Source organism: Apostichopus japonicus, chromosome 14, assembly GCF_037975245.1.
Source record: "Apostichopus japonicus isolate 1M-3 chromosome 14, ASM3797524v1, whole genome shotgun sequence".
NCBI classification, from domain to species: domain Eukaryota; kingdom Metazoa; phylum Echinodermata; class Holothuroidea; order Aspidochirotida; family Stichopodidae; genus Apostichopus; species Apostichopus japonicus.
The window spans coordinates 12,154,163-12,178,200 of NC_092574.1; the positions used below are offsets into that span (position 1 = coordinate 12,154,163).

At 38.2% G+C, this 24,038-nt stretch overlaps 1 protein-coding gene across 4 annotated transcripts in view; it reads left to right on the forward strand.

Moving 5' to 3' along the window:
• LOC139980268 (clotting factor C-like) overlaps positions 1-24,038 on the forward strand; it is a 140,397-nt gene that overhangs the window by 110,742 nt on the left and 5,617 nt on the right. For 2 of the 4 annotated variants that reach the window (XM_071991809.1, XM_071991810.1), the window contains 10 exons: positions 735-926; positions 4,285-4,461; positions 4,599-4,817; positions 10,827-11,033; positions 13,720-13,976; positions 16,691-16,829; positions 17,363-17,476; positions 17,939-18,148; positions 20,185-20,291; positions 23,477-23,570. In XM_071991809.1, coding sequence (XP_071847910.1) covers positions 735-926; positions 4,285-4,461; positions 4,599-4,817; positions 10,827-11,033; positions 13,720-13,976; positions 16,691-16,829; positions 17,363-17,476; positions 17,939-18,148; positions 20,185-20,291; positions 23,477-23,570 — 1,716 coding nt within the window. The remainder of the gene's footprint in view (positions 1-734; positions 927-4,284; positions 4,462-4,598; positions 4,818-10,826; positions 11,034-13,719; positions 13,977-16,690; positions 16,830-17,362; positions 17,477-17,938; positions 18,149-20,184; positions 20,292-23,476; positions 23,571-24,038) is intronic. The other 2 variants (XM_071991811.1, XM_071991812.1) reach the window with 2 other exon arrangements.

The following is a 24,038-nucleotide window of genomic DNA, read 5'->3' on the forward strand; positions in this document are numbered from 1 at the left end:
CCCACGGGCGACGCTCCCGAGGGCCCGAAGTGGCACGTGCTCCCCCTGTTTGTCTAAAGGCCTCACAAGAGACCCCTTTCGTAAATGAGAAATGCCCCTTTGATGAAAAATACACATTTTCCACTTTTCTGCAAGTAAAGAGTGCATTATTTGCTCGAAAATGCAATAACATTGTTGTTAAATAATTATGGAAAAGGTTCATTTTAAAAGCTTCCTCGTGTTGACAAAAATTCAAGTAGGCATACTGGAATTTGTTGTACAGAGGATTCACTCCGTCGGAAAGGTTTGATGAAGCTTAATTTGTGGCCTTTCGCTTCAATTTGGCTTCAAATCAAAGTCACATGTCGCACCCCTCGACGTTTGTGACCCCCTCCCTAGATTGAACCCTCATCCCTCGCTGCTTTTTTCCTGCATTCCAACATCCCCCTTCCGATAGATTGTATCCTCGCCTCTGCTTCCTCCCTGAATCCCAGCAAGTACATCGTGTATTTTTTATCGTTAAAATGTAGAAATTATCCTCAATGTGTTTTTTCCAACGATGCATTTCACAATATAATAGTACCATGCACGTACAAGTATAAAGGCACTACACTTTAAGTACTTTAACTGCACTTTAAGTGCTGGAAAGTTAATCACTTGGATATTTCCAGCCTATCCGATCCCGACTTGTTCGGAGAGTACAGACTTTCAATTGTTCATAACTACACTTCTATTTCTCGTCTTTTCTCAATCAGCTCACACTCAGTGCACACAACCAGAAGATCTACCAAATGGAGAGATATTATCTCGCAACAGCGATCCCACCCGTACTTACAGACGTGGTTACAAAATGAGAGTAACATGTGATCCGTCATTCCGGATGCGACCAGAATCAGCCAGATTGACATGTGTTGGAGACAGTTGGGAACCAGCAATCGAATGTGTCCGTAAGTACTGTTTTGTTAATATATTTTTTACATTATTATTGTCATCTTTAATGAGGGTAGTCCTACTCAGTGCAGAAGCACTGCTTTCCAGAGGAGCCCTCTCTTGACTGGGAAGTACAATAAAAACAATACCCATGCATGCATGCCATAAATTGACTTCTACCTATTTAAATCGACATATCATATACCGATTTAATTCGACATATCATCGATTTAAACAAGAAAATGTCGATTTAAATTGACATAATACCGATTTATATGACATATCATCAATTTAAGCTGATAGAAACTGGTATAAGGCCAGGTAATTTGACATATACCGATTTAGTTCTACGTATCATCGACTTATACTGGTAGATGTCGTTTTAAATTGACGTGTACCGAAATAGTTTACATATCAATGTATGTATGTATATGTGATCTTCCCGCAAGCAGGAACTCGCGAAAGAAGCCATGGAGGCTTATAGACTCGCAAGCTGACCGAAGCCAATCTCTCGGCACACATCCATTTAACGTCCATGTCGGGAAGTTGTTATTGAACAACAACCTTGCCAGACGACACACATTCCTGTCGGCGGGGAATCGAACCGGGGATCTCATGACTGGGAGACGCCGGCGTAACCACTAGACTATACACTGATGTGTATAGTTGACGTGTGGTATACAGTGGTATACCACTTTTTTTTTTTTTTTTTTTTTTTTTTTGCGTTTGATTTGCGTTTGCGTTTGATTTGCGTTTGCGTTTGCGTTTGATTTAAAACGATGATATGTCGAATTAAGCTGGTACAAGTCAATTTAATCGACATCTACCAGTTTAAATTGATGGTATGTCAATTTAATCGGTAGAAGTCAATTTAAGCTGCTAGAAACTGGTCGAAGGAAATTGGTATATGTCGATTTAAATCGGTATATGTCGATTCCCCACGATTTGAGACTGATGACCCGCTACATGTGTGTGGATCAACGTTAGTGAACACAAGTTACCAATTGTTTATCATAAATGTCAAAGGTCATGTGAAGTTAACAGAGGCCAAAATGTGAAAACTTGTTAGCACCGTTACTTGGTAAGAAATGCTTTAAGGAACTCTATATGTAACTTGCGAACCAGCTTATTTAGTAGAGGATATTTTTATGGAAACTATTTTTTGGAGTAGTAAAGTATTGTTTTTGAAGATGTGAACGGTCATCTGGCGTCAATAAACTTTGGAAACACGGTTACTCCAAAAAAAAAAAGCTTCAATGAACTCTATGTTTCCACTTTAGTAGGTACACGAATCGTAGCTGGTTGAAAATAAGGTTTGTCTATTCACTTTGATTCCGATGCTTTGGCACCCATCGGAACTTATGCAGTTAAGTTGGCGTTTGTGTATGTGTGCGTGTGTGGGTATATGTCACTCTCTATCTGGTTAACACGGTATCTAAAGAAGGCAAATATGTAATTGATGTTATACTTTGTTATTTGGTCATGGTCAGTAGATGTTCCCTATTGTTTTTGTTTTTGCATATGCTGGCGTCACACTGTCCCGAAGTTGACACGAGATGGACACACGATAAAGAAAATGTTCAAATTCGGCTCTGATCGTAAAAACATCGGGCCATTCGTGAGGGCATCTTAAACCATCGCATGACCGCCGGTGGAGTTTTTCAGGCTCCGGCAGCAACTTCGTGAGCGGTGGCAAAATCTTTGGCATGCCAAAAAATTACCGGAAGACCTTGCGAAGGTTCATTTTCGTCTTGAATGCGTGTGTCCATTTTTCCCTTCGTAAGGCCATCGTGAGGGCATCTTATCAAATCGTGTCATCTTCGTTTTTACTTCGTATGATCATCGGTGCCATCGGGCATTTTCGCCTCACGAAGACAATACGAAGGAAACAAGAAGCTGCCCGATTGTCTTATGAAGGCAACACGACTACGTGAAGCCCTCGCAATGCCGTCGAGTAACCATCGTATTATAGTACGATGACATCGCGATGGGACCACGGTGTCGGCGAAGACAGCCGAATTTGAGAACCTCAAGCGTTTCCCAGGTGTCATGTTAACGTGGACATATAAAGGTCAGCCTCAGAGCATCTTCCTCAGTCATTCCTAAGCAACTTTACAGAGTAGAGGCGTGTGTAACTCCCAAAGCTACAATCACAATCACAATTAACCACAATTCAGCTCCTGCAGAATGGCCTACTTTGGTGATGAGACAATCAGGAAAAAGAAAGCAGCAGCATTGCTTGTTTTGATGTACCTCAGAGAACATGATGAGCAACTTTTACAGGCCCAGCACCTCCTCTTACAATAAGAAAGCATTGTTTTATTTCACTTTGTCATTTCTTGCTATTTGCCTTTCTAGCATTCGACAATGTACTTATCAATACGTCGTCGTGTATAGCCATCGTGTGGCATTCGTGTGTAATACTACTTATATAGAAATGCACATCTTCGTGTTGCCTTCGTGTGTGGTTCGGGTGCCATCGTGTGACCTTCTGTAGGCATCGTACTTGCTTCGGCTGTTGATTGGCTGTTGACCAAGTTCGGGGCCATCTTCGTGCGAAATTCAAAATTCCATATTCGTATGGCCATTTGGTGTCAACTTCGCGACAGTGTGACGCGTGCAATAATGATGTCATGCGTGGTGGGTAGATTAGTGGGTGTGCCCTATTTTGTCTTTGGTTCCCATGCCATGAATATGAATGAGTGGTAAGGGCTTACCATAACATTCTTAAAATGTCAATATCTCTGCAACTGTGTGTCTGATTTAGTTTATACTTCGTATGGTGATGTAACTACATAGATATGTTCTTTGTAACAACAATTTTTACCTCATTAATGTTTTTGATGTGTGAGGCTTGATAAGAAATTGTCAAAATAGCTTGTAAACATGATATCTCAACGACCACAAGTTGAATCAATGTCAAACTTAGTAGGTAGATGAACTGTGAATGAATATTAATGAACGGGCAGGGCTTAACGTAAAATTTGGTTCTTGCTGGTATGGTGATGTTGGTACAAAATAAACACATTTTCATGACATTTCCATCTTTATGTCATTCGGAAATAAATTTAAAAAAATTATTCTTGTAAAAATGGCTTTTTAAAGATGTTCGAAATGCGTCAATGAAGGAACTGTCACGAATACCAGAAGGTAAGTTGCTCCAGAGTAATGAGCCGGCGATAGTCACTTTACTCTTTGGAATTTATTACTTTATGAAACCGCTTGGTCGTGTGCAGTAGTTTGCCTGTAATCATATAGGCTGGCGACATCGGACAAAAAGAGTAGCCTACTGGCTGATGTGGCCAACTCATGCTCAAAAATGATAGATAATATGGATATCAGGGTTAATTGATTGTTTTTTACTTCTTTCTGTAGCTGAGGACTGTGATCTCCTCCCCCCATTTCCAAGAGGTGAAATTATGTATAGAGCTGGAGAAGCCGGTGTGGTTGCCCACTATGCGTGTACGGAACGAGGATATCGCTTGCATGGCGAGAGACGGTTAACGTGTCAAAGTGACGGTACCTGGTCTGCTGACAGTCCAGTGTGTCGTGGTACGTACATCCAGTGTGTCGTACTAATTCATCGCAGGTGGTTTGTTAACTGAGTGATTAGTGTTTTTTAATGTTCCTATACTTGTAGTATTGTTACAATGGACGTTTATAACTTGGAGCAAAATCTTTCCCTACAGCTATGCCAATATGCGAGGAGGTAGAGGAGCGAGATCACTTGATTCGGCAAAAGATAAATGGCCGTCGACGTGAGGGATTGTGGACATACGGAAGTAGGCATACCTTCTCGTGTGAGGAAGGTTACATCTTAGGAAGCTCGTCCACATCAAAAGGTTTCTTCTATCCATCGATTGAATGCACAAGAAGTGGATGGAATGCTTCAATTCCTATCTGCCGTGGTAATGTTAATCAAACTATGAATTTGACCGAAAACCCCTACAACATAATCTATGTCTACGATGGTGGATTGTCTTTTACGTCATCTTTCTCTGATTAGTTGCCAAATGAATTGATTTGTCCTTCAACTAACATTAGTCATGTTAAGATGTTCCTCACAATGGTATTGTAATACAACTAGGTCTGACGAGAGGGGTCGGTTGCAACGACTTATAATCGAACGTCCTACGTTTCGAGTGCCCCAGCTTGTTATGTGAGTATAGAATAGACGAACTGATTCCTGCCCAGAAAAAAATGTGGAGAAATTCATTTCAATATCCCTGGATATCCTGAACGAAGGGAACCTGTGGGACGTCAGAATGGGCATGATTATTTTCATTGGTATATTTGCATTTCAAGATCGTACAGTATCTAACACAGCAGCTGTATCATCTACAAGGAGGGTAGAGATAAACTTAATTGATTAAGTTCTGCAGAACTAAAAGTTACACAGGTTCCTAGGTCTATACAGTGTTAAAGTTTTACTCTTCGCCTTCGAAGTTCCAATTTAAGAAATTAGGCTATAAAGAACAAAATGGTATGGATATGAGCACTATATATTATTCAGCAAAAAGATAAGAAAGTAATATAGACGTGTGCTGTATTATTAGTTTAGTACTCCATTTTCTCTTTGTGATGCATATCAGTGACTACATAAATGTACATGCAATCACAAATATATCTATATCTATAGATATGTATGTATGTATATATGTTTATATATATATATGTATATGTATATTTGTAAGTCAATATATATGTATGTATATATATATATATATATACATATATATATATATATACATATATATATATATATATATATATATATATGTGAACCTCTCACATACCCTAGCTTCAAGACAATGTCACAAATTGAAGAGGGATAATGTCACGCAAAGAGTTAAGTCTTCTGGTGAAACCCAACTTGAAACCTCAAAAAGAACCAGGTCTCGTAGATTCCGTCGGAAAGAGATACAGACCGCATGCAACACCACCAAAAGTGCAGTCGTTACCATTGATTGCCAACTCTCGGCAGGACAAACAAACCTACTCTCCAAAGGTCTTAATTTTTGCCCTAAACCACGGCAAGTTAACGCTCAGAAACTTTCTCTTGACCTAAATCTGTTCTATCGACGCTTACGTCTCCGTGAATTTTTTGCCGACGAAAATTGCAATAACACAACGCAACAAACCAACGACTTGCATTCCAATTTTAAGCCAAAAAGCTCGTGGAATGCACCCAAAGCCCATTGTGCGGCTCTTGAATCATTTATTTTGGCCATTGAAGAGGATGTTAAAACACAGACCTCCGCCCCAGACTTCCGCGACAATCTCAACTAAACTGAGAGACAGGCCATTCATGAACTCCGGAAGCGCGATGACATTGTCATCAAGCCAGCCGACAAGGGTTCTGCAATTGTCGCTATGGGCAAACAATTCTACAGAGAGGAAGCCAACAGACTACTCGGCAACCCTCAACACTACAAACTCCTAGATTCTGATCCTACTCAAGAAATCACACAAAACGTGAAAAGAGTCATCCAAAAGATAGTCTCTTACGGTTCCATTGACCGCAAGTTAGGCCAAAACCTCCTGGAAAACGACCCAAAACCTGGTCGCTTTTATTTTCTGCCTAAAATTCACAAAGGAGGCAATCCCGGGAGGCCCATAATATCGGGTAATGGTACAGCGACTGAAAAAATTTCCAAATTCGTGGATCTCCTCATCCAACCTCTTGTTTCGGCCCTGCCGTCCTATGTGCAGGACACTACGGATTTCATCCGGAAAATTGGGGAAATAAAAAATCTTCCCTTATCTACTCTGTTAGTTAACTTGGATGTGTCTTCGTTATACACAAATATCCCTAACGGAGAGGGCATTTCGGCCTGCACAAAAGCATTCAAACCGAAACGTGGCAAAACCCCCACGAAGAAAGAATTAGCCGAATTAATGCAACTTATCTTGACCAACAATAATCTGGTATTTGGCAACAAACACTACCTCCAAATTCATGGCACCGCAATGGGTACCAAAATGGCACCGTCTTTTGCCAACATCTTTATGGGAAACCTCGAGAAAGAATTTTTATCTCGACAAAACTTGAAACCACACACGTGGTTACGTTACATTGACGATATCTTTATGATATGGACCCATGGTGGGGCAAACCTAAAACTCTTCATTGATGACATAAACTCGTTTCATCACACTATCAAATTCACTGCTAATTTTTCTGGACATGGCGTTCACTTCCTGGACACCACCGTGACCCTACAAAATGGTTCACTCAAAACAGACTTGTTCAATAAACCCACGAACAAGCACAGCTACCTCTTACCAAGCAGTTGCCATCCACGTCACTGTACCAGAAATATTCCGTACAGTCAAGCGTTGCGCATTCGACGCATTTGCTCCTCTGAAGTCGATTTTGATTCACGCACTAAAGAACTGTCACAACACCTCCTAAACAGACAGTATTTTCGGGGTACTATTGAAAATGCCATCAAAAAGGCTAAAAGCAAACCCCGTACCGAAACATTGACGTACAAAACTCGTCAAACCAGTTCCAAAAGGGTACCATTGGTTACTGAATTCCACCCTGGTCTCCCACCACTGGCTAATATCATTCAGAAGAATTTTCACCTACTTCAAGGCACCGAACGCCTGAAATCAGTTTTCCAAGAATTACCTGTCATCGCTTTTAAAAGACCCAGCAACCTACGGGATATCTTAGTTCGGGCATCCTTTCGGGATGACACCCCATTAGGGGAAAGCAAAACAGAAACTACAGGATCATCGCCCTGTACACAAAATTGCAAAACGTGCTTACTTGACGATTCGACCGGGGCCTTTCAGAGCAACCAAACCAAACGCACGTTCCAAATTCGGCACAAAATTAACTGCCTATCCAAAAATGTCATTTACCTCATCTACTGCAATATTTGTAACTTACAGTACATTGGAGAGTCAAAAAACACTCTTAGAATGAGAATGACACAACATAGATCGGCGATCAAAACAAAAAATATCTCCAACCTGTTGCAAATCACTTCAATCTCCAAAATCATTTAATTGAGAATGTGCGTGTTATTGCCATTGACCAGAACGATTCTTAGACAGATAAATCTAGGAAAGCGAAAGAAAATTTCTGGGAACTAAACCTAAAGACTACGGCACCATTCGGTTTAAACATCAGAAACGATTTGCCGTCCCAGATAAACCAAAACAATTCCTTTACAATTACGACGGAAGCGGATTAAAATAATCCGACGCGGATTAAAATAATCCGAATTTCTAAAACTTCTGCTCAATTCAGCAGAAATCAGTAAGTCGCTTTGCCTTTACAACCATGCCGACATCTTACCTATAAAACAGTTTCAATTCCTGCTACTCCTTGTCACTTTCGGTGATCATGCACTGAAGAAGAGCTAGTTTTGCTCGAAAGCTCTGCAAAAACCAAACATTGGCTGTTTTACTTCCAATAACTTACCTAATTCAATTATTGTATCTCACTCTCACTATATATATATATATATATATATATATATATATATAGATTTATATGAGAATGTCCAAAACTCGTGTCAGCATGTTGAGAGAAGGAAATAATATATTCAAGCCACATGGATCACGTTGATGCCTTAATGCATCTTTTGGGCCCTTTGTCTATTTTCACATGATAATAATAATAATAATAAGACTTATAATGCGCACACACCACTCAAAGAATGTTCATGGCGCAAATGACAATGAGAAATGATACAAATAATACAGAATAATACAAAACAATGACAAAAGAAAAACTTAATGGTATAAGATCATATAAAAGCTTTTGTCATTAAATGGGATTTTATGCTCTTCTTAAAGTTAGAGAGAGTAGATGTTTTTCTGATTTTTAAGGGAAGTTGGTTCCATAAGCGAGGGGCAGAAACAATAAATGACCTATCCCCCCAAGAATGTTTGGACTTAATTTCAGATAATAAAAATTGAGAGCTGGATCTTAGATTACGAGAGGGGACATAAATATGTAATATGTAATGATGCATTACTGTGTGGGCATTTGGGCCTTTGAGGTTGCTGCATGGGCCCTACTACAGTTCAAAAAAGAAGTCGTTGGTACTTTTGGATACCGCAATGTCCAATAGGGCCAACACCTCTAAAAGAATTATCCTGCTTTTTGTTAACATAATCAAATCATGTACGTGTGGGCCATGGGTCCCTTATGGCTGTTGCCTGGGACCCGGTACAGATAAAAGTCGTCGGTGGTATTTTTTGGTTTCTAGATTGTAAAAAGAGTTCAGTGCAACTACAGGAATTATCCTTGTTTCTTGGCACATGATTAAATCACGTGTGGGCTTTGGGCCCTTGAGGTTGTCTGGGCTATGGAAGAGGATCAATTTGTAGTCATAGGTTTTTCTTTTTTTAATACCCGATACCCATAGGGTACAGCGCCAATAAAAAGAAATCATCATGCTCTCTTTTCATATGATTCAATGATGTGTGGGCCACTGGCCCTTTCTGGCTGCTGTCTGGGTCCTGGTACATCATAAAGTTGTTGTAATTGGTATTTTTGGATACCCCAATGTCCAAAGGGTCCAATGCCACTTTAAGAATCATCCTGCTCTCATTTCACATAAATGAATCATGTGTTGGCCACAGGCCTTTTTTGGTTGCTGCCTGCATGGGCCCCGGTACATCATAAAGTTGCTGTAATTAGTATTTTGGGACACCCAAATGTCTAACTGGTGTACCGCAAAATGAATTATCCTTGTCTCTTTTCTCATGATAAATACCATTTTGATAGGCCCTCCTGCAGGGCCCGTCACAAGGTACAATTACTATCATTGCTATGGTTTCTAAAAGTATCTTACTTTGAGTTCTATCCAGCGCTTTTGCCTTGCCTCTTTCACATGATTAAATCAACATTTGAGCCCCCTATTTTAATTGAAGGCACGTTCAGACTACATACAAGCACATAGTGTGGCACGGCAGCAACACATAACCTTGAATCCTGGTCATAAACGGACATAACCTGCCCATCAAACCCTCTGTCTCTTTTCAAATCTTCTGGGTTCCCGGTCCAGTTGAGTATCGTATCGATGCAAACCGGGTAAAAGTAAACGCGGGCCAAGTGCAGTGCAGTGCAATAAACAAGGCTCACATCACTGCAAGACGCGAGCCATCATAATGACGTCACAGGTCGATTTACTACAAATTTATCCTCTGCCATGGCCCAGACAACTTCAAGGGCCCATGGCCCAAACGTGATTTAATCATGTGCATAGACACAAGGATAATTCCTGTAGTTGCATTGGACCCTTTATACATTGGAGAAGCCAAAAGAGTACCATATACGACTTTTTTTCTGTACCGGGTCCCAGGCAACAGCCATAAAGGGCCCATGGCCCACACATGATTTGATTTTGTTAACAAAAAGCTGGATATTTCTTTTAGAGGCGTTGGCCCTATTGGACATTGCGGTATCCAAGAAAAAGGGCCCAAAAATTGCACTAAGGCATCAACGTGATCCCTGTGGCTTCAATATTTTATTTCCTACTCTCAACATGCTGACACAAGTTTTGGACATTCTCATATAAATCTCGACATACATATACAGTTTTGGGCATTAACGAAACGATGGCGCGCGCCGATGTGCCAAAATTATAGCATGACGTCAATATTGTATCTAGCAAGCAATGTTGACATGACCAATGTAGTAGTGGCATGCTGTTACAAGTTTTCGACATGCTGATGTTGCATTTGACATGTTGATAGACGTAATGACACATTGGCATTTTGTTTCGACATGTTCGTATGGAATTGTAACATGTTGATATCGAATTGGACATATATATATATTAACTTCACACTTCACTTTCTTTTTCGACATTTATGGAACGTTTGGCTCTCCGTAGGATTCATAAGAATAACATGCTGACCTATGGTGTCCATCTTCAATGTCTCCCCAGATGTTCCTAGATGCCCTCCTTTACTGGAAGAAATAGAACATGGACGATCAACTGCTGAAAATCGCACATACGCACCAAAAGAAATAATCAGTTATTATTGCGAAGAAGGCTACAGAACAACTAGTATATCATGGAGAGCGTGTTCCTTGAAAAATATCCGACATACGTATAGTGCAGTCTGGCTTGGAGTAACCCCTCGGTGTCAAGGTAACGGGTTTTTTTTTTCATATGAAAGATACCAAACCTACAAGGAGTCACATTACAAAACCTTTTCGAGTTTGGTTTACCAGTTCTGGCAATTTTAGTAACCTATCTCAAGTGTTTAAAATTGTGTGACTATTTTGGAAAGCTTCCCTAGAGTTTTTTCATCAAATGAAGGTTATTTAGCGAGTAAGGAATGATTCCGTCTGGTGAAAATTATAGGAAAATAAAAAGTAACTTTAAAAAAGAAAAAATTTAATTATTTTGACTTTTCTTTCTAAATGATACTTTATCGATGAGTATTATCGTTTGTTACTTACATCAACATTGAAGGTTGTTGTCTTAACACGGTATTCAGATAGGGACAAAGCAGCGTGGGCAGCCCTGTGCGTGGTGGTGGTGGTGGCTGTTGAAATTAAAAACGAGGTTTACATCAAATTGAGGCTTTGGGTTGCTCTTAGTTCATTTCTTATACATGTTTTTAGCTTCCTTAAGTTAACTGATAAAGGCAGAAATAACTTAAATATGAGCAGTTGCATTTGCTGATTTGTCTGTATTCCAGAAATAACCTGTCCTACACTTAGGGGGTATATAGAAAATGGTGCAGCCTATGAGACTTCGAACATGGTTGGTGCAAACGCTACCTTCAGGTGTGATTCAGGATATGAGTTGATAGGTGACTCTCGTTTGACCTGTACACGAACAGGACGATGGAATGGATCAATAAGTTATTGACAGCAATAAATTACGTTATTTAAAGTGATGTATGCATTGAGGCCATGTCAGATGAAACATACAGTAAAATCAAAAATCGTATGCGTGCCTGTGTTTATAGTACGTTGATCAAAAGAAACACTATACTGACTAAAAAAATAACTTCAGTTGTAGATTGTAGAGCAAACCTAGAGTAAATGAATGGTTTACGTAATTATCTGGTTAGTAAATGAAAGTATGCAGCAATTACGCACGCTGTGCAATATACCAAACTACGTTTGAGAAGCGAAGCTAAATACACTGAAGTTGCTGTGTCAAACTATACAGATTGATATGTGGTTACAACAACGGTATTTTTGTTTTGATTGTCCCTATAGAATTCATAAAACAACAATTAACAATAAGTCAAGAATCCATGGGCATCAAACCTGCCTCAAATAAATTACAATTTGTATACTCCTTTCAGGTTAATTCTTCAAGTTACTACGTTAAGAGTTGAATGATTTAACGACAGGTTAAGCATATAGAGACGTAGAGGAGGCTTTCGTATTATTTTGCTGGCTTGTCGATATATCTATTTATTTTTGTGTTTTTACTCATTGCCCTGTTCTGGGTATACCACTGAACGGTTATAAGACTGGCGATCGGTATAATGCAAATGACGGCGTAGAATTTCATTGCAACGCAGGTTATATGTTGATTGGGTCACAGTTTAGAAGTTGTCGACCGACCGGCATGTGGTCAGGTGAACCAGTGAAATGCATTGGTAGGTATACAAAACGAAGGTTCATCAATGGGTTCCAGTCACTCACAGAGCGGGTGAGGGGTGCTCTTCCAACAAAGATGCCCCAGGTGGCCCCCAAATTATATTTATGGTGGCGAAGGAAAATACACAGGAAACTACCCACGGTCTAATAACATCATGCTCTGGTCAATTGTCGTGTTAGTTTCATAGTAGTTTTGTGTCCAACAAAAAGAGTAAACCTATACATAGTCGGTTAATGTGCGATTTACACCCTCATCCTCTTCCCCGTCATCATAATCGTACATGTATATCTCAATTACGTAGTCATTCATCTCTTCCGGAGCAAATTACATCAACTTGGACACATTCAATTGTGTAGGAGCCCCTCAACGAATCAGAGGAGCAAAAAGTCCCAATTAAGAAAAGAACTATACAGTAGCAAAAGAAGGTGACCTGGCTGGAGGGGGGGGGGGTCGATACAGGTAACTGGTGGGGTCTGGGGGTCTTTCAAAAAAACTTTTACTTTGTAGATACTGAGGTGGCCAAAATAACGAAATTTTTTACTATTTCTTTCAAATTCCCACTACATTCTCAAAATCTCGTCACCCTTCCAAATGTAAACTTTCGATAAAGACATTTTGACTCAGATTATCCGGGGAGAGGGGGGGGGTGGGTAGGTAGGTACATCTTCTGAAACTTTTGACTATTTCTCGACATTTCAACTTATTTGTAACTTCTCAAGGGCCATCAGCGTTGTGTTACATTCGTAAGGTGGCTATGCCCCTGTGCCCCGTAAATTTAGTTGTTATGCCTGTTTGATCCATGTGGATATTTTTGCTGCCAAATTGTGAATGTTAGCCATTCAAATAACGGGCTGATCAATTTAATAGAACGGAATTTATCAAAGTTTTCCAAGCTGTCAACATATTAATTGAAAAATTGGTCATGTTGTTTAATTTTTTTCACGAATAGATCCTAACATTTCGACGGGCCCCTTAAGTTTCTGTAGATATAGATAATTACTAACTAAATAGTATAGTGAACAATTTATCAATTATGCTATGATAATATTCTCTTATTAAAAGCAAGAGCTTCATCAATATGATCAATATGTTTAAAATTTCTAAACTTTTTAAGAATATTATTTGGAATGTACCTTAATATTCGCATACATAAGGGTAATATTATCAATGATGAGGTTAATCATATGACTCATTGTTAACCCTTTCAAAGGCGATCAAGATTTTGACGACATCGACGAGATATCGTTAAAGATGAGAGAAAATTTAGACATGTTTGAAGCTAGCGCACTTTTTGAAGCTGTTGTGAGTAATGAGACTACAAACAACAATGTCGATCAAACTGCACGATTTATCCCATTGAGCCACGATACTGGGCTGGATCTTTACTTCATGTTTGACGGATCTTCAAGCGTTGGAGAGGATAACTTCAAGAAGACAAAAAGGTTTGCAAAAGAACTCGTTAAAGAGGTAAGTTTTGAGAATAGCGTTCCTCTGCCTAATTATATCCTTTACTTTGAAGATGAAAATGTTGATCATGGTTTATAGTATGGGCAGCTATTCAAGTGGGCATGCATTATTAATGAGTGGATGTGTGTGTAAAACGAAACCCCAACGCATTTTTGATATCTTGCGAAAGCAAAATCTATGTGATCTTGTGTGTGTATTATTGTATGTGACACATATTATGCAAATTAAAGCTTGGCGTAGAACATCAAAAGTTCAAGTTGAATATTCAAAATTCGAGAGATAATATGAACGTCGAAACTTTGAGATAAAACAAAAGACGAAGTTCTGACATAACATGTCAACATTTCGAGGAGAAACGTTATTACTTTGAGATAATAAGTTTAAACTTTAAGATGAAACGTCAAAATGTTGAGATGGCCACTAAAGCATACTTACAATGAAATTCTCTGTGGAACAGCTTTCAGCTCTTCACATTTTGGAAGCTTCAAGACCAACTACGGAGACAACACCTTTTTTTTGGGGGGGGGGGGGGATTTTCCATTAATTTGGGAGTGTACATACCCATAATAAACACATGTAAAAATAAATTCTTCGAAAACCTACTATAACCCACAAAAAACGACCACGAAAATGGACATTTTGGGTAGTCGCGTGACATGTACCTCTGGAATGTCTGAAAACAGAGATTGACCCAAAGGTGCCTCTGGTAACCGTGTGACGTCATGATTGGTATACCGCGAAAATCAAACGCTGAAGTAGGCACTGTTTATACACAGATAGCGAACAATTGAACTGTATTTGACTTCCAATTTAGAGCGTTTGAAAAGCTGTTAGCTTAAAACAAGAACACGTAAAGGTGAACAACTAGTTTTAAGACAATTTTAAGCAGAAAATTTAGTAAAATAGGTTATTTTATTAGCAAAATTTCCACTCAAATGGCGGCATCGTTTACATACATAGCGGATACGTCAATAGGTACGTACGGTACAATATACTGTAGAACATGCAATCAGCTTGCCGATTCCGTCATACAAATTGATCGCAAGATACCGCAAACTGAACAAAAAAATAGATCTAAAAGATGCCTCATGCATGATATGTCACGGGAAAATGAATACGTTACTGTCAACGAATTACCAAATAGACACTAAACATAATCGAACAACTACGAGAAGACGCTGGCCCGAACCGACCAGGGTAGCATATACATGACCAAGCTTCAGCTGAACATAGTACTTACTCATTTTAATATCCAAAAGTACAAACACAGAAAAAGTATCCTTTCAATAAACAAAATTTAGCAGTGAATATCCAAATCCACGTCTCTCGTTCAATCCTGGTCGAAATACTACCGTGACTCTGTGTAATTCCATAGAGTTAGGGTCTAGTTGAAACAGGCCTTGACCAGTAACATCCCACAATCACAAGACAATCACTAACGAAATAAAACGTCCGATCGCTACATAGTACCGTTTCCCAGGCAGATGCCGGAATAAACATAACGGACAATATAACACATGCATCACGAACTCACGATACTGGAATACAACAAATGAAAAAGATAAATGCTATGAAATCCTGACATGACTAATAACACATGTTGTGAGCAAGTACTAACAATGCTACCCTATATACACGGTCATCTCTTATATAGTAGGCCTTTAACTGTCAATTGTGTGATATAATGTTACATGTAAGGACGTCCAAGGCGTGTTTACGAGGAGACTTGAAAGGGTCAATTTCACATTAGCTATGTCTGCCACAGCTGTCGAAAGTATATAAGTTTCGCAGGATGAGAAATTTGCAGCATACACAGAGGCAGGGTCATACATGTGGACCCATGGGCATGAGACACTCTGGGTGCTGAAAAATCTTTCCGCGTGGATCTCACAAAATTGGTCCAAAGTCTACGTCGTTTTACGTCGGTTCTTCAACTCGGAAAGCTACAAAAGCTGATGCTTTCGTTAGCTGAGGTATAACTGCAACCTCCAACAACAACGAATTGTGGCATTTCGGGAAAAAGGAGTAATATCGTTGATATTTTTCAGCTCAAGTATACAACTTTACACACTAAAAGTATTGTTGTGAGTGATGTATACCAACGGTGACGTCACATTGTCACCTGATGTCTTAGGATTGTTTCAGGAATGTCTGAAATAGGTTTCCTAAAAAGCTGACTGTTCGTCCCATTTTTCACGTGTTTAACGTCCGAAATTGGTAAAGTTAATTACAGCAATGTAATTGGAGTGAGCTAAGGTTTACGTACATGCAACATGGTGTGATTTTATGTTCATCGAAAAATCTCCATAGTTGGGCCACTGGCTAGGCCACTGGCTAATTCATGAAAACTACCTGAAAACTGATCTTGCGTTTTTATATCAAGTAACCAGAATGACTTGTGTTTAAGGTGTAATTATCGGACTCAAACAGTTTACCACCTCCTTCCCAATAAACCGGGCGACAATCATTCTCCCCGATACAATGGGTAGATCATAGCTCTGATGAAACTTTAGAAGTTCCCTTCAACTATTTCTCGGAACGTCATGATTTTCCTGGCAAATCGCAAAAGCTTCCCGACGACCGTCACTTAGGCCTGGCCAAAAATATTTCCTTTGGGAAACTTCGCTGCACAACACCCACTCGCACTCTCCCTCACAGTGCCGCTCCTGTCATTTGCCAAACACAATTCCAAGTTTAAACTGTACTTTTTATAGATTGGTGTAACCGATAGACGAAACTCATTGAGAGTCGGAGCGTTGGTTTTCAACAGTGAGACAGAAATTGGCTTTCATGCTATAGCATTTGATTCAACTGACGATGTCCTTGATGCCATTGATTCTATGCAATACAGAGGTAAGAGCTTCACGCGTGCCTTATACTTATATTATCTGTAGTCCTACGTATTTTCCTAACCTATATGTTTGTGTTTATTTAAGAAACACTTGACAAAACTTCGAACGGTATAATAGTTGAAGAAATATATTCAGAACGCCTTAGTACCAGGTCCTTTCTGTCAAAATAGCATAAGCGAATTCTGTGATATGTTTCCTATCACTTCTATTTATTACAACGAACCCTATCATCATCTATAGGTTCGCACTGAATGTTTGAAAATACAGTATTGTACATTTTGATACAATTCATACCGACATTAGTGTTACGCAAAAGGTATACATTTTGACAAATATAGAATCAAATAACAGATTAGTTTTTTTTTTTTTTTATGAGTATATAAGGGAGAAAGTTGATAAAGGTACACAAACATTTTCAGAATGTCGTTTGAATCATGTAGTTAAGATTTCTTTGAGTTAAGATGGTTACCATGGCAATATCAGATAGCTTCCAACGTCTTTATTTATGAATTTCTTATTATTATTATTATTTAGGTGGTGGAACAAATATAGCCAAGGCGTTCGAGATTTTGTCTACTATGATGATCCCACAGACTGCAATGCTCAATAGGGATAAAAGCTTTAAGACAGTATTTCTTATAACTGACGGTATGTATCTAAATAATAAAGACGCTTAAAGTATATTTTTGTAGCAATTGTAATGATTGAAAGGTTCAAGTTATTGTGCTTAACCTATAATGTAGAACTAAGGACAAAACACAGGTGATTCTGTAGGAAAGAGCTTGTGGCTAATGCCATACAAACATGGGTATGAGCTAAAATAAATAGTTCAATCTCGTATAGTTCCTATATTCACTGTTATATTACTGCTATCACATGTAGAGACGAATATATACAATTTTTTGCGAAAGCTCTACCTTTTCTCAAAAAATTATCTTCTTCCCCTAAGGTTAACAATTTTTTTTTTTTATTGTGGTGGTTTCCAAATACTTTTTTTGTCGCCTTTAACACAAACTTGTGTAAAACTTTTAAGACCGTATTAATTCCAGTTTGTATTATCTTCACCGTTTTGTGTACGTGTGTGTTATGTGTATGTATTTGTTATAACAGGGGAAGCTACTGAAGGAGGTGACGCGCAAGAGGGTGCCAGAGAAGTTGAGCGCCAAGGTGTTACAATACGTTGTATTGGAATTAGCGAGAACGCTACCAGACGGTCACTCAGTGCTCTGGCAAGTGAACCTTTACACGAACATCTCTTTTTTCGGAAAGACTACTCAACGCTTGAACGTCTCATCAAAATAGTCACCAATCAAACAATCGGTAAGTCTATCATGTAAGACAAATTTTTCATTAAAGTTTTGTATTGTAATGTTCTCCCTATGAGGAGTTCCTGTATAGGAGTTAATTGTCATCAGTAGTGTATATAACGTATATTGTAACATGCTGTAAGTTGCATTGTGCGGAATCGATGCAGTTGGAATGTCATTCTTGGCAGGCTTGGCTAAGGTAGCTTTTTTTTTTGCATTTTAAGCTAATGAGTTTATGTTCTTGCTTGCTTGTGTTTGGAAAATAAGACTTCTTGTTAAAGTGTGCAGTACGAAAACCAATTTTAAAATTAAGTTTGGTATCTAAGTACTAAGCAACATGTCACTGATGTTCAAACAAGCAGGCTGTATAGCCGGTAACCGTGAGACACGATGAAAGCAATTGAAGTAGAGTTCACATACACAAATGGTAAAATCAACAGGTTGACCGCTGTAGTATAGTTTAAGTGTTAATAGATTACCATCCGCTCCAGAAAGTTAGCGTCGACGATCTATTAGCCCCACTGAAAAGTTGTACATTCATATTCCATATGATACAAATATGAGTTTTTCTTCTCTGGGTTTTAACTGAGTGAAATAGAAGAAGCCCACGATTATATCCTCCGTCGAAATAATAAAAAAATAATATGATGTGGAGATGTTGCTTTCATTTTAAACGAACATTAATGTTTAAAAGCATAAAGTGCATGTTTCCTTCGTGAAAGAATAATGAGAAGGAAGTTCTATTCCTCTCTCCTCCTCTCTCCTACTCCACCTCTCTCTCCACCCCTCTCTCTCCTCGACGATTCTCCCTCTTCCTATCTCCACCTCCTGTGTTGTCCTCTTCTACCAACACTCTCTCTCGACGCCCTTCTACCTCGCCTTACTTTGGTTCTCTCCGACATCCTCTCAGATCTCTCTATCTTAAGTCTATAGTTCCATATTCCCTTTCCCCTATCCCATAATTTCGACTCGTCCACACCCTGTACGGTCATACGTCACCAACACCACCAAGTGCCCAAATAAGGCTACCCTCACGAAAAACAAATGAAAAACAATGCTAAGGGGAGGAGTCTACATTACTAATTAATAATACCACATAAATACATTCTTCTCCTCTCTTCTGGAAATTTAGTGAGTATAATCGTGACTTTTGGTGCCTGTTACTTTCTATCTGTTTTATAAGAACGATTTAAACCAGTCTGTCATACGGCATCCATTCGGAGAAACCGCGCAACAGGCAGACGATACAAAACAAGCAAAGTATTTGAGTTTCATTAACCAAGCTACAAGAATGATAAGAGAAATAAAAAAAAAAGAGCGTTAGAAAGTTAAAAATAAGAAAAAAAAAAAATATATATATATATATATAGGAATAACGGAAAAAACTGTTAAACAACTATGCTGCATTTAGAAATTTAGAGAAGGCCGGATCTCGAATGAGATACAATAACTAAATTAGGTAAGTGATTGGAAGTAAAGCAGCCAATGTTTGGTTTTTGCAGAGCTTTCGAGCAGAGCTCTTCTTCAGTGTATGATCACCGAAAGTGACAAGGAGTAGCAGGAATTGAAACTATTTTATAGAGAAGATTGTCGGCATGGTTGTACAGTCAAAGCGACTTACTGATTTCTGCTGAATTGAGCAGAAGTTTTAGAAATTCGGATTATTTTAATCCGCGTCGGATTATTTTAACCCGATTCCGTCGTAATTGCAAAGGAGCGTTCAACTTTCTGTCCAAAATATTTTGCCACTCCGTCTGCCAGCTGGATAATATCGCTTTACAACTTGATTAACTCGAAAATAACTTTCTTTTAACCCGTTGATCGTCGGACCGGGTCGATATCTACATCTTTGTCATGCATTGTCATGCTTAGTGTACTTTTCAATACAAATACCCCAAGTGATGTAAGTGCGTGAATGCATGAACATTAACGAGGTATTAAATAAGATGAAATCAGAATTAACGTTGTAATTTCTTAATTGCGTTATAAATACAACACTTCTGCAAGCATTATTCCGTTCATTCATACAAAATGTGATTTCATTTTCAGATTACAGTGAATGCGGCGTTTCTCCCCGAAGATCAATAAATGATAACCTACAAGATACACCTGCTAATTTGGGTGACTGGCCATGGCAAATTTACATTCAAATAGAAGTAAGTGTTTCGATTGTATGCACTGCGAAAAGCATACTGCCTTTATAGTTTTGTATATATTTATATTTCATTTTCACTTTGTTTATTGATTTCTCTTCTGTTTTGGATAGTGCCATAGAAAGGCAAGGCAGTCAAAGAGTGTGTGTGCGTGTGCGTGTGTGCGTGTGTGTGGGTGTGTGTGTGTGAGACGCCTAGCTTGTAAACACGATATCGCAAAAGATAATCAACCTCTGCTAATCTCATATTTTACATGTGGCTTCCCCATAATTAGTATAAGAACGATAATGTTTTGGATGGAGGTCAAAGATCATTTGGGGTTAGCAGAGGACAAAATGTGAAAATCTCAAGAATGCTGTTTCTCCAGAACCTGAACATCAAAGGAGCTAATATATGCATGGTAGTACAGCCTTTTGTAATGTAAAATGTGTACACAATGTGGTGTAGGTCAGAGTTCATTTACGAACACCAGGGGGTCAAAACTTAAAATCCCGGTAAGCACGATAGGAACGTTATTGGCTTTCATATTTTGCCTGTGGTTCCCCATAATAAGTACAAGAACCTTATTGTCTTTTGGTGGAGTCGATGGTCATTGGGTCACACTCTGTAAAGTCTTGTAATTACAAACTTTGTAAACACGATATCCCCAATGACTAATAGTGAGTTAAAGAACCATATGGGTGGAGGTCAAAGGTCACATGGATTCAGCAGAAGTCCAAATGTCCAAATATCAAAAGCACCGTATCTTGAGAAATTTATCTTCAAAAAGAGATTATATATGCATGGTAGATTACCCACATGATAAGTAAAATTGCTGCACAATTTTATATAGGTGAAAGCTCATTAAAGGTTTGCAAAAGTCAAACCATACGACATTTCTACAGGTCAGGTCTCAATGAAGATGTGACATTTATGCTGATTGACTTCCCAATATGTTATATAAACCTCCTTGTTTTAGGTGGAGGTCAAAGGTCTACGTAAGCACATAGCAAAATAAGTAATTCACATTTTGTGACAAAGGAGTTTTCCATCTTTCTTGACTGACTTTGAACTGTTGTTTTATTACTCTTGCTCTTACTCTTAAGTCCATCAAATCATATGATAAAGTTTAGACTTCCCTGTGTTTAAGCAGCTACCTTTACAAGTTATTTTAAAGTTATTTACATGAGTTTATGCTTTATCAATTAAACTATTTATGGTACTACCTGTGATGGATGAGTCGCCCCCATACAATTGATTGAATCAGCTTTTACATGTATTTTGAAAGTTCTTTCCAATGAGTTTATGCTCTATTAACCTAAACTATTCATGGTACTACCTATGATGGATGAGTTGCTCTCATAACATTGCTTGTATCAGCTTTTACAAGTATTTTCAAAGTTCCTGTCCATAAGTTTTTGCTCTACTAAACTAAACTATTCATGGTACTACCTAAGATGGATGAGTTGCTCTCATAATATTGCTTGTATCAGTTTCTACAAGTATTTTTAAAGTTCCTGTCCATAAGTTTTTGCTCTACTAAACTAAACTATTCATGAGTCAACCTATGATGGATGAGTTGCTCTCATAATATTGCTTGTATCAGCTTTTACAAGTATTTTTTAAAGTTTCTTGTCCATAAGTTTATGCTCTACTAAACTAAACTATTCATGGTAATACCTATGATGGATGAGTTGCTCCCATAATATTGCTTGTTTCAGCTTTTACAAGTATTTTTAAAGTTCCCGTCCATAAGTTTATGCTCTACTATACTAAACTATTCATGGTACTACCTATGATGGATGAGTTGCTCCCATACTATTGCTTGTATCAGTTTCTACAAGTATTTTAAAGGTTCCTGTCCATAAGTTTATGCTCTACTAAACTAAACTATTCATGAGTCTACCTAGGATGGATGAGTTGCTCTCATAATATTGCTTGTATCAGCTTTTACAAGTATTTTTAAAGTTTCTTGTCCATAAGTTTATGCTCTACTAAACTAAACTTTTCATAGTAATACCTATGATGGATGAGTTGCTCCCATACTATTGCTTGTATCAGCTTTTACAAGTATTTTTAAGGTTCCCGTCCATAAGTTTATGCTCTACTATACTAAACTACTCATGGTACTACCTATGATGGATGAGTTGCTCCCATAATATTGCTTGTATCAGCGTTTACAAGTATTTTTAAAGTTCCTGTCCATAATGTTATGCTCTACTAAACTAAACTATTTATGGTACTACCTAAGATGGATGAGTTGCTCTCATAATATTTTAAAAATTAAAATAGAAATCCTCAACACTTTCAAAAATTAAATTTCCAAACTTTCTTAACTATATCCTAAACAGATTAATTTACACAGTCAATGAAAATTTCTTGGAAACGCAAAAAGCGCAAGTTATCATTTCGTGTACATAGGAAATGTCGCTCTACTTGTAACAGAAAGTAGAACTCCTATTTAAAACGTTGGGAATTTTGTTATTTATTTTACAGATAAAAGAGAAATACATACATTATGAAAAAGTTTATCGGGTTCTTAATTTCATATAATAATCCAAACTTCACATATTTCAAATGAAAGTTAAAGTTGTTTCTCAAACATGCTGCAGAAATAACTTGCCAAACATATCTGAGTAACTGGACAGGACCAAAATAGATGTTCGAGGGTCTCATCCTCAGAATAATAAATGTACGCATGGGAGATTCTTTAGCTTAATTTTATGTGAGCATTAGTTGGTACCAATAATTCTTTTAATAAGGTAACCTTAGTTGGACGTGAGTTAATTGTAAAACTTATCAAACGCAGAACGTTATCAGAAAGCATGTGATAGGCCTTACATTGGCTTTCCACTCTCTGGGATTGCCGCTTAAAATTCCATCATAAAAAGTAAAACGGGACATTATTTGTAATATCAAACTTGGTGAATGCAGTATAGGGTATAAGGTATAACCATTAAATAAATCATTTACTATATATGCTTTCTTCGACATTAAAACATTCGAGTAAATACTATCATTATTAATCTTTATATATGAATTGTTAACAACATATCGATTAAAATAATGATCTGGTTGGCCAAGCACTACATACCACATAAAAGAAGGTGTTTGAAATGTCAATATCATTTTATAGAAAGAATGTTTAGAATGCTTTATATATCATGATATTTTTTTGAGTTGAACAACATTAACACAAATTCTGACAGAGCACCATCTGTGGGGGAACCCTCATTGAGGCAAACTGGATTTTGACGGCAGCACATTGTCTCCATAGTAATCTCACATTCGATGTTTATGCAGGTGAGTTCTCCCACTTGCACCGCTAGTCGGTGAAATAACGTTCAGTTGAGGGGTGGGGGCGGGGACTGGGGAATTTTACATTCAGTCTATGAAAGAAGTAGACAAATAATTCTGGCCCAGGTCGCCCACCGAAGCGGATTCTGGGGTTTATTCATTAGCAAAACCTTGCGTTTAGTTCTAATTACAGATGTTAATTACAGTCTAAATATACCTATAGTTGTATCTCTTTTTCTGGGAATATTCAATTGTGCATGAATGTGCTGAAAGTCATATAATCTGACGGTTTTCTGATAATATATAGAAAACAAACACTAGTAAAGCTTGTTTTGACATATATCTTTAATGAACTCCGAAAGATATATCTCGTGATCGTTTTATTGCAGTCAATATCTTCAAATTGAGTATTTTGGCGCTTAGTAATACTTCAGTCATCATATTTAACATGCATACCGACAGGGATTTGCGGAG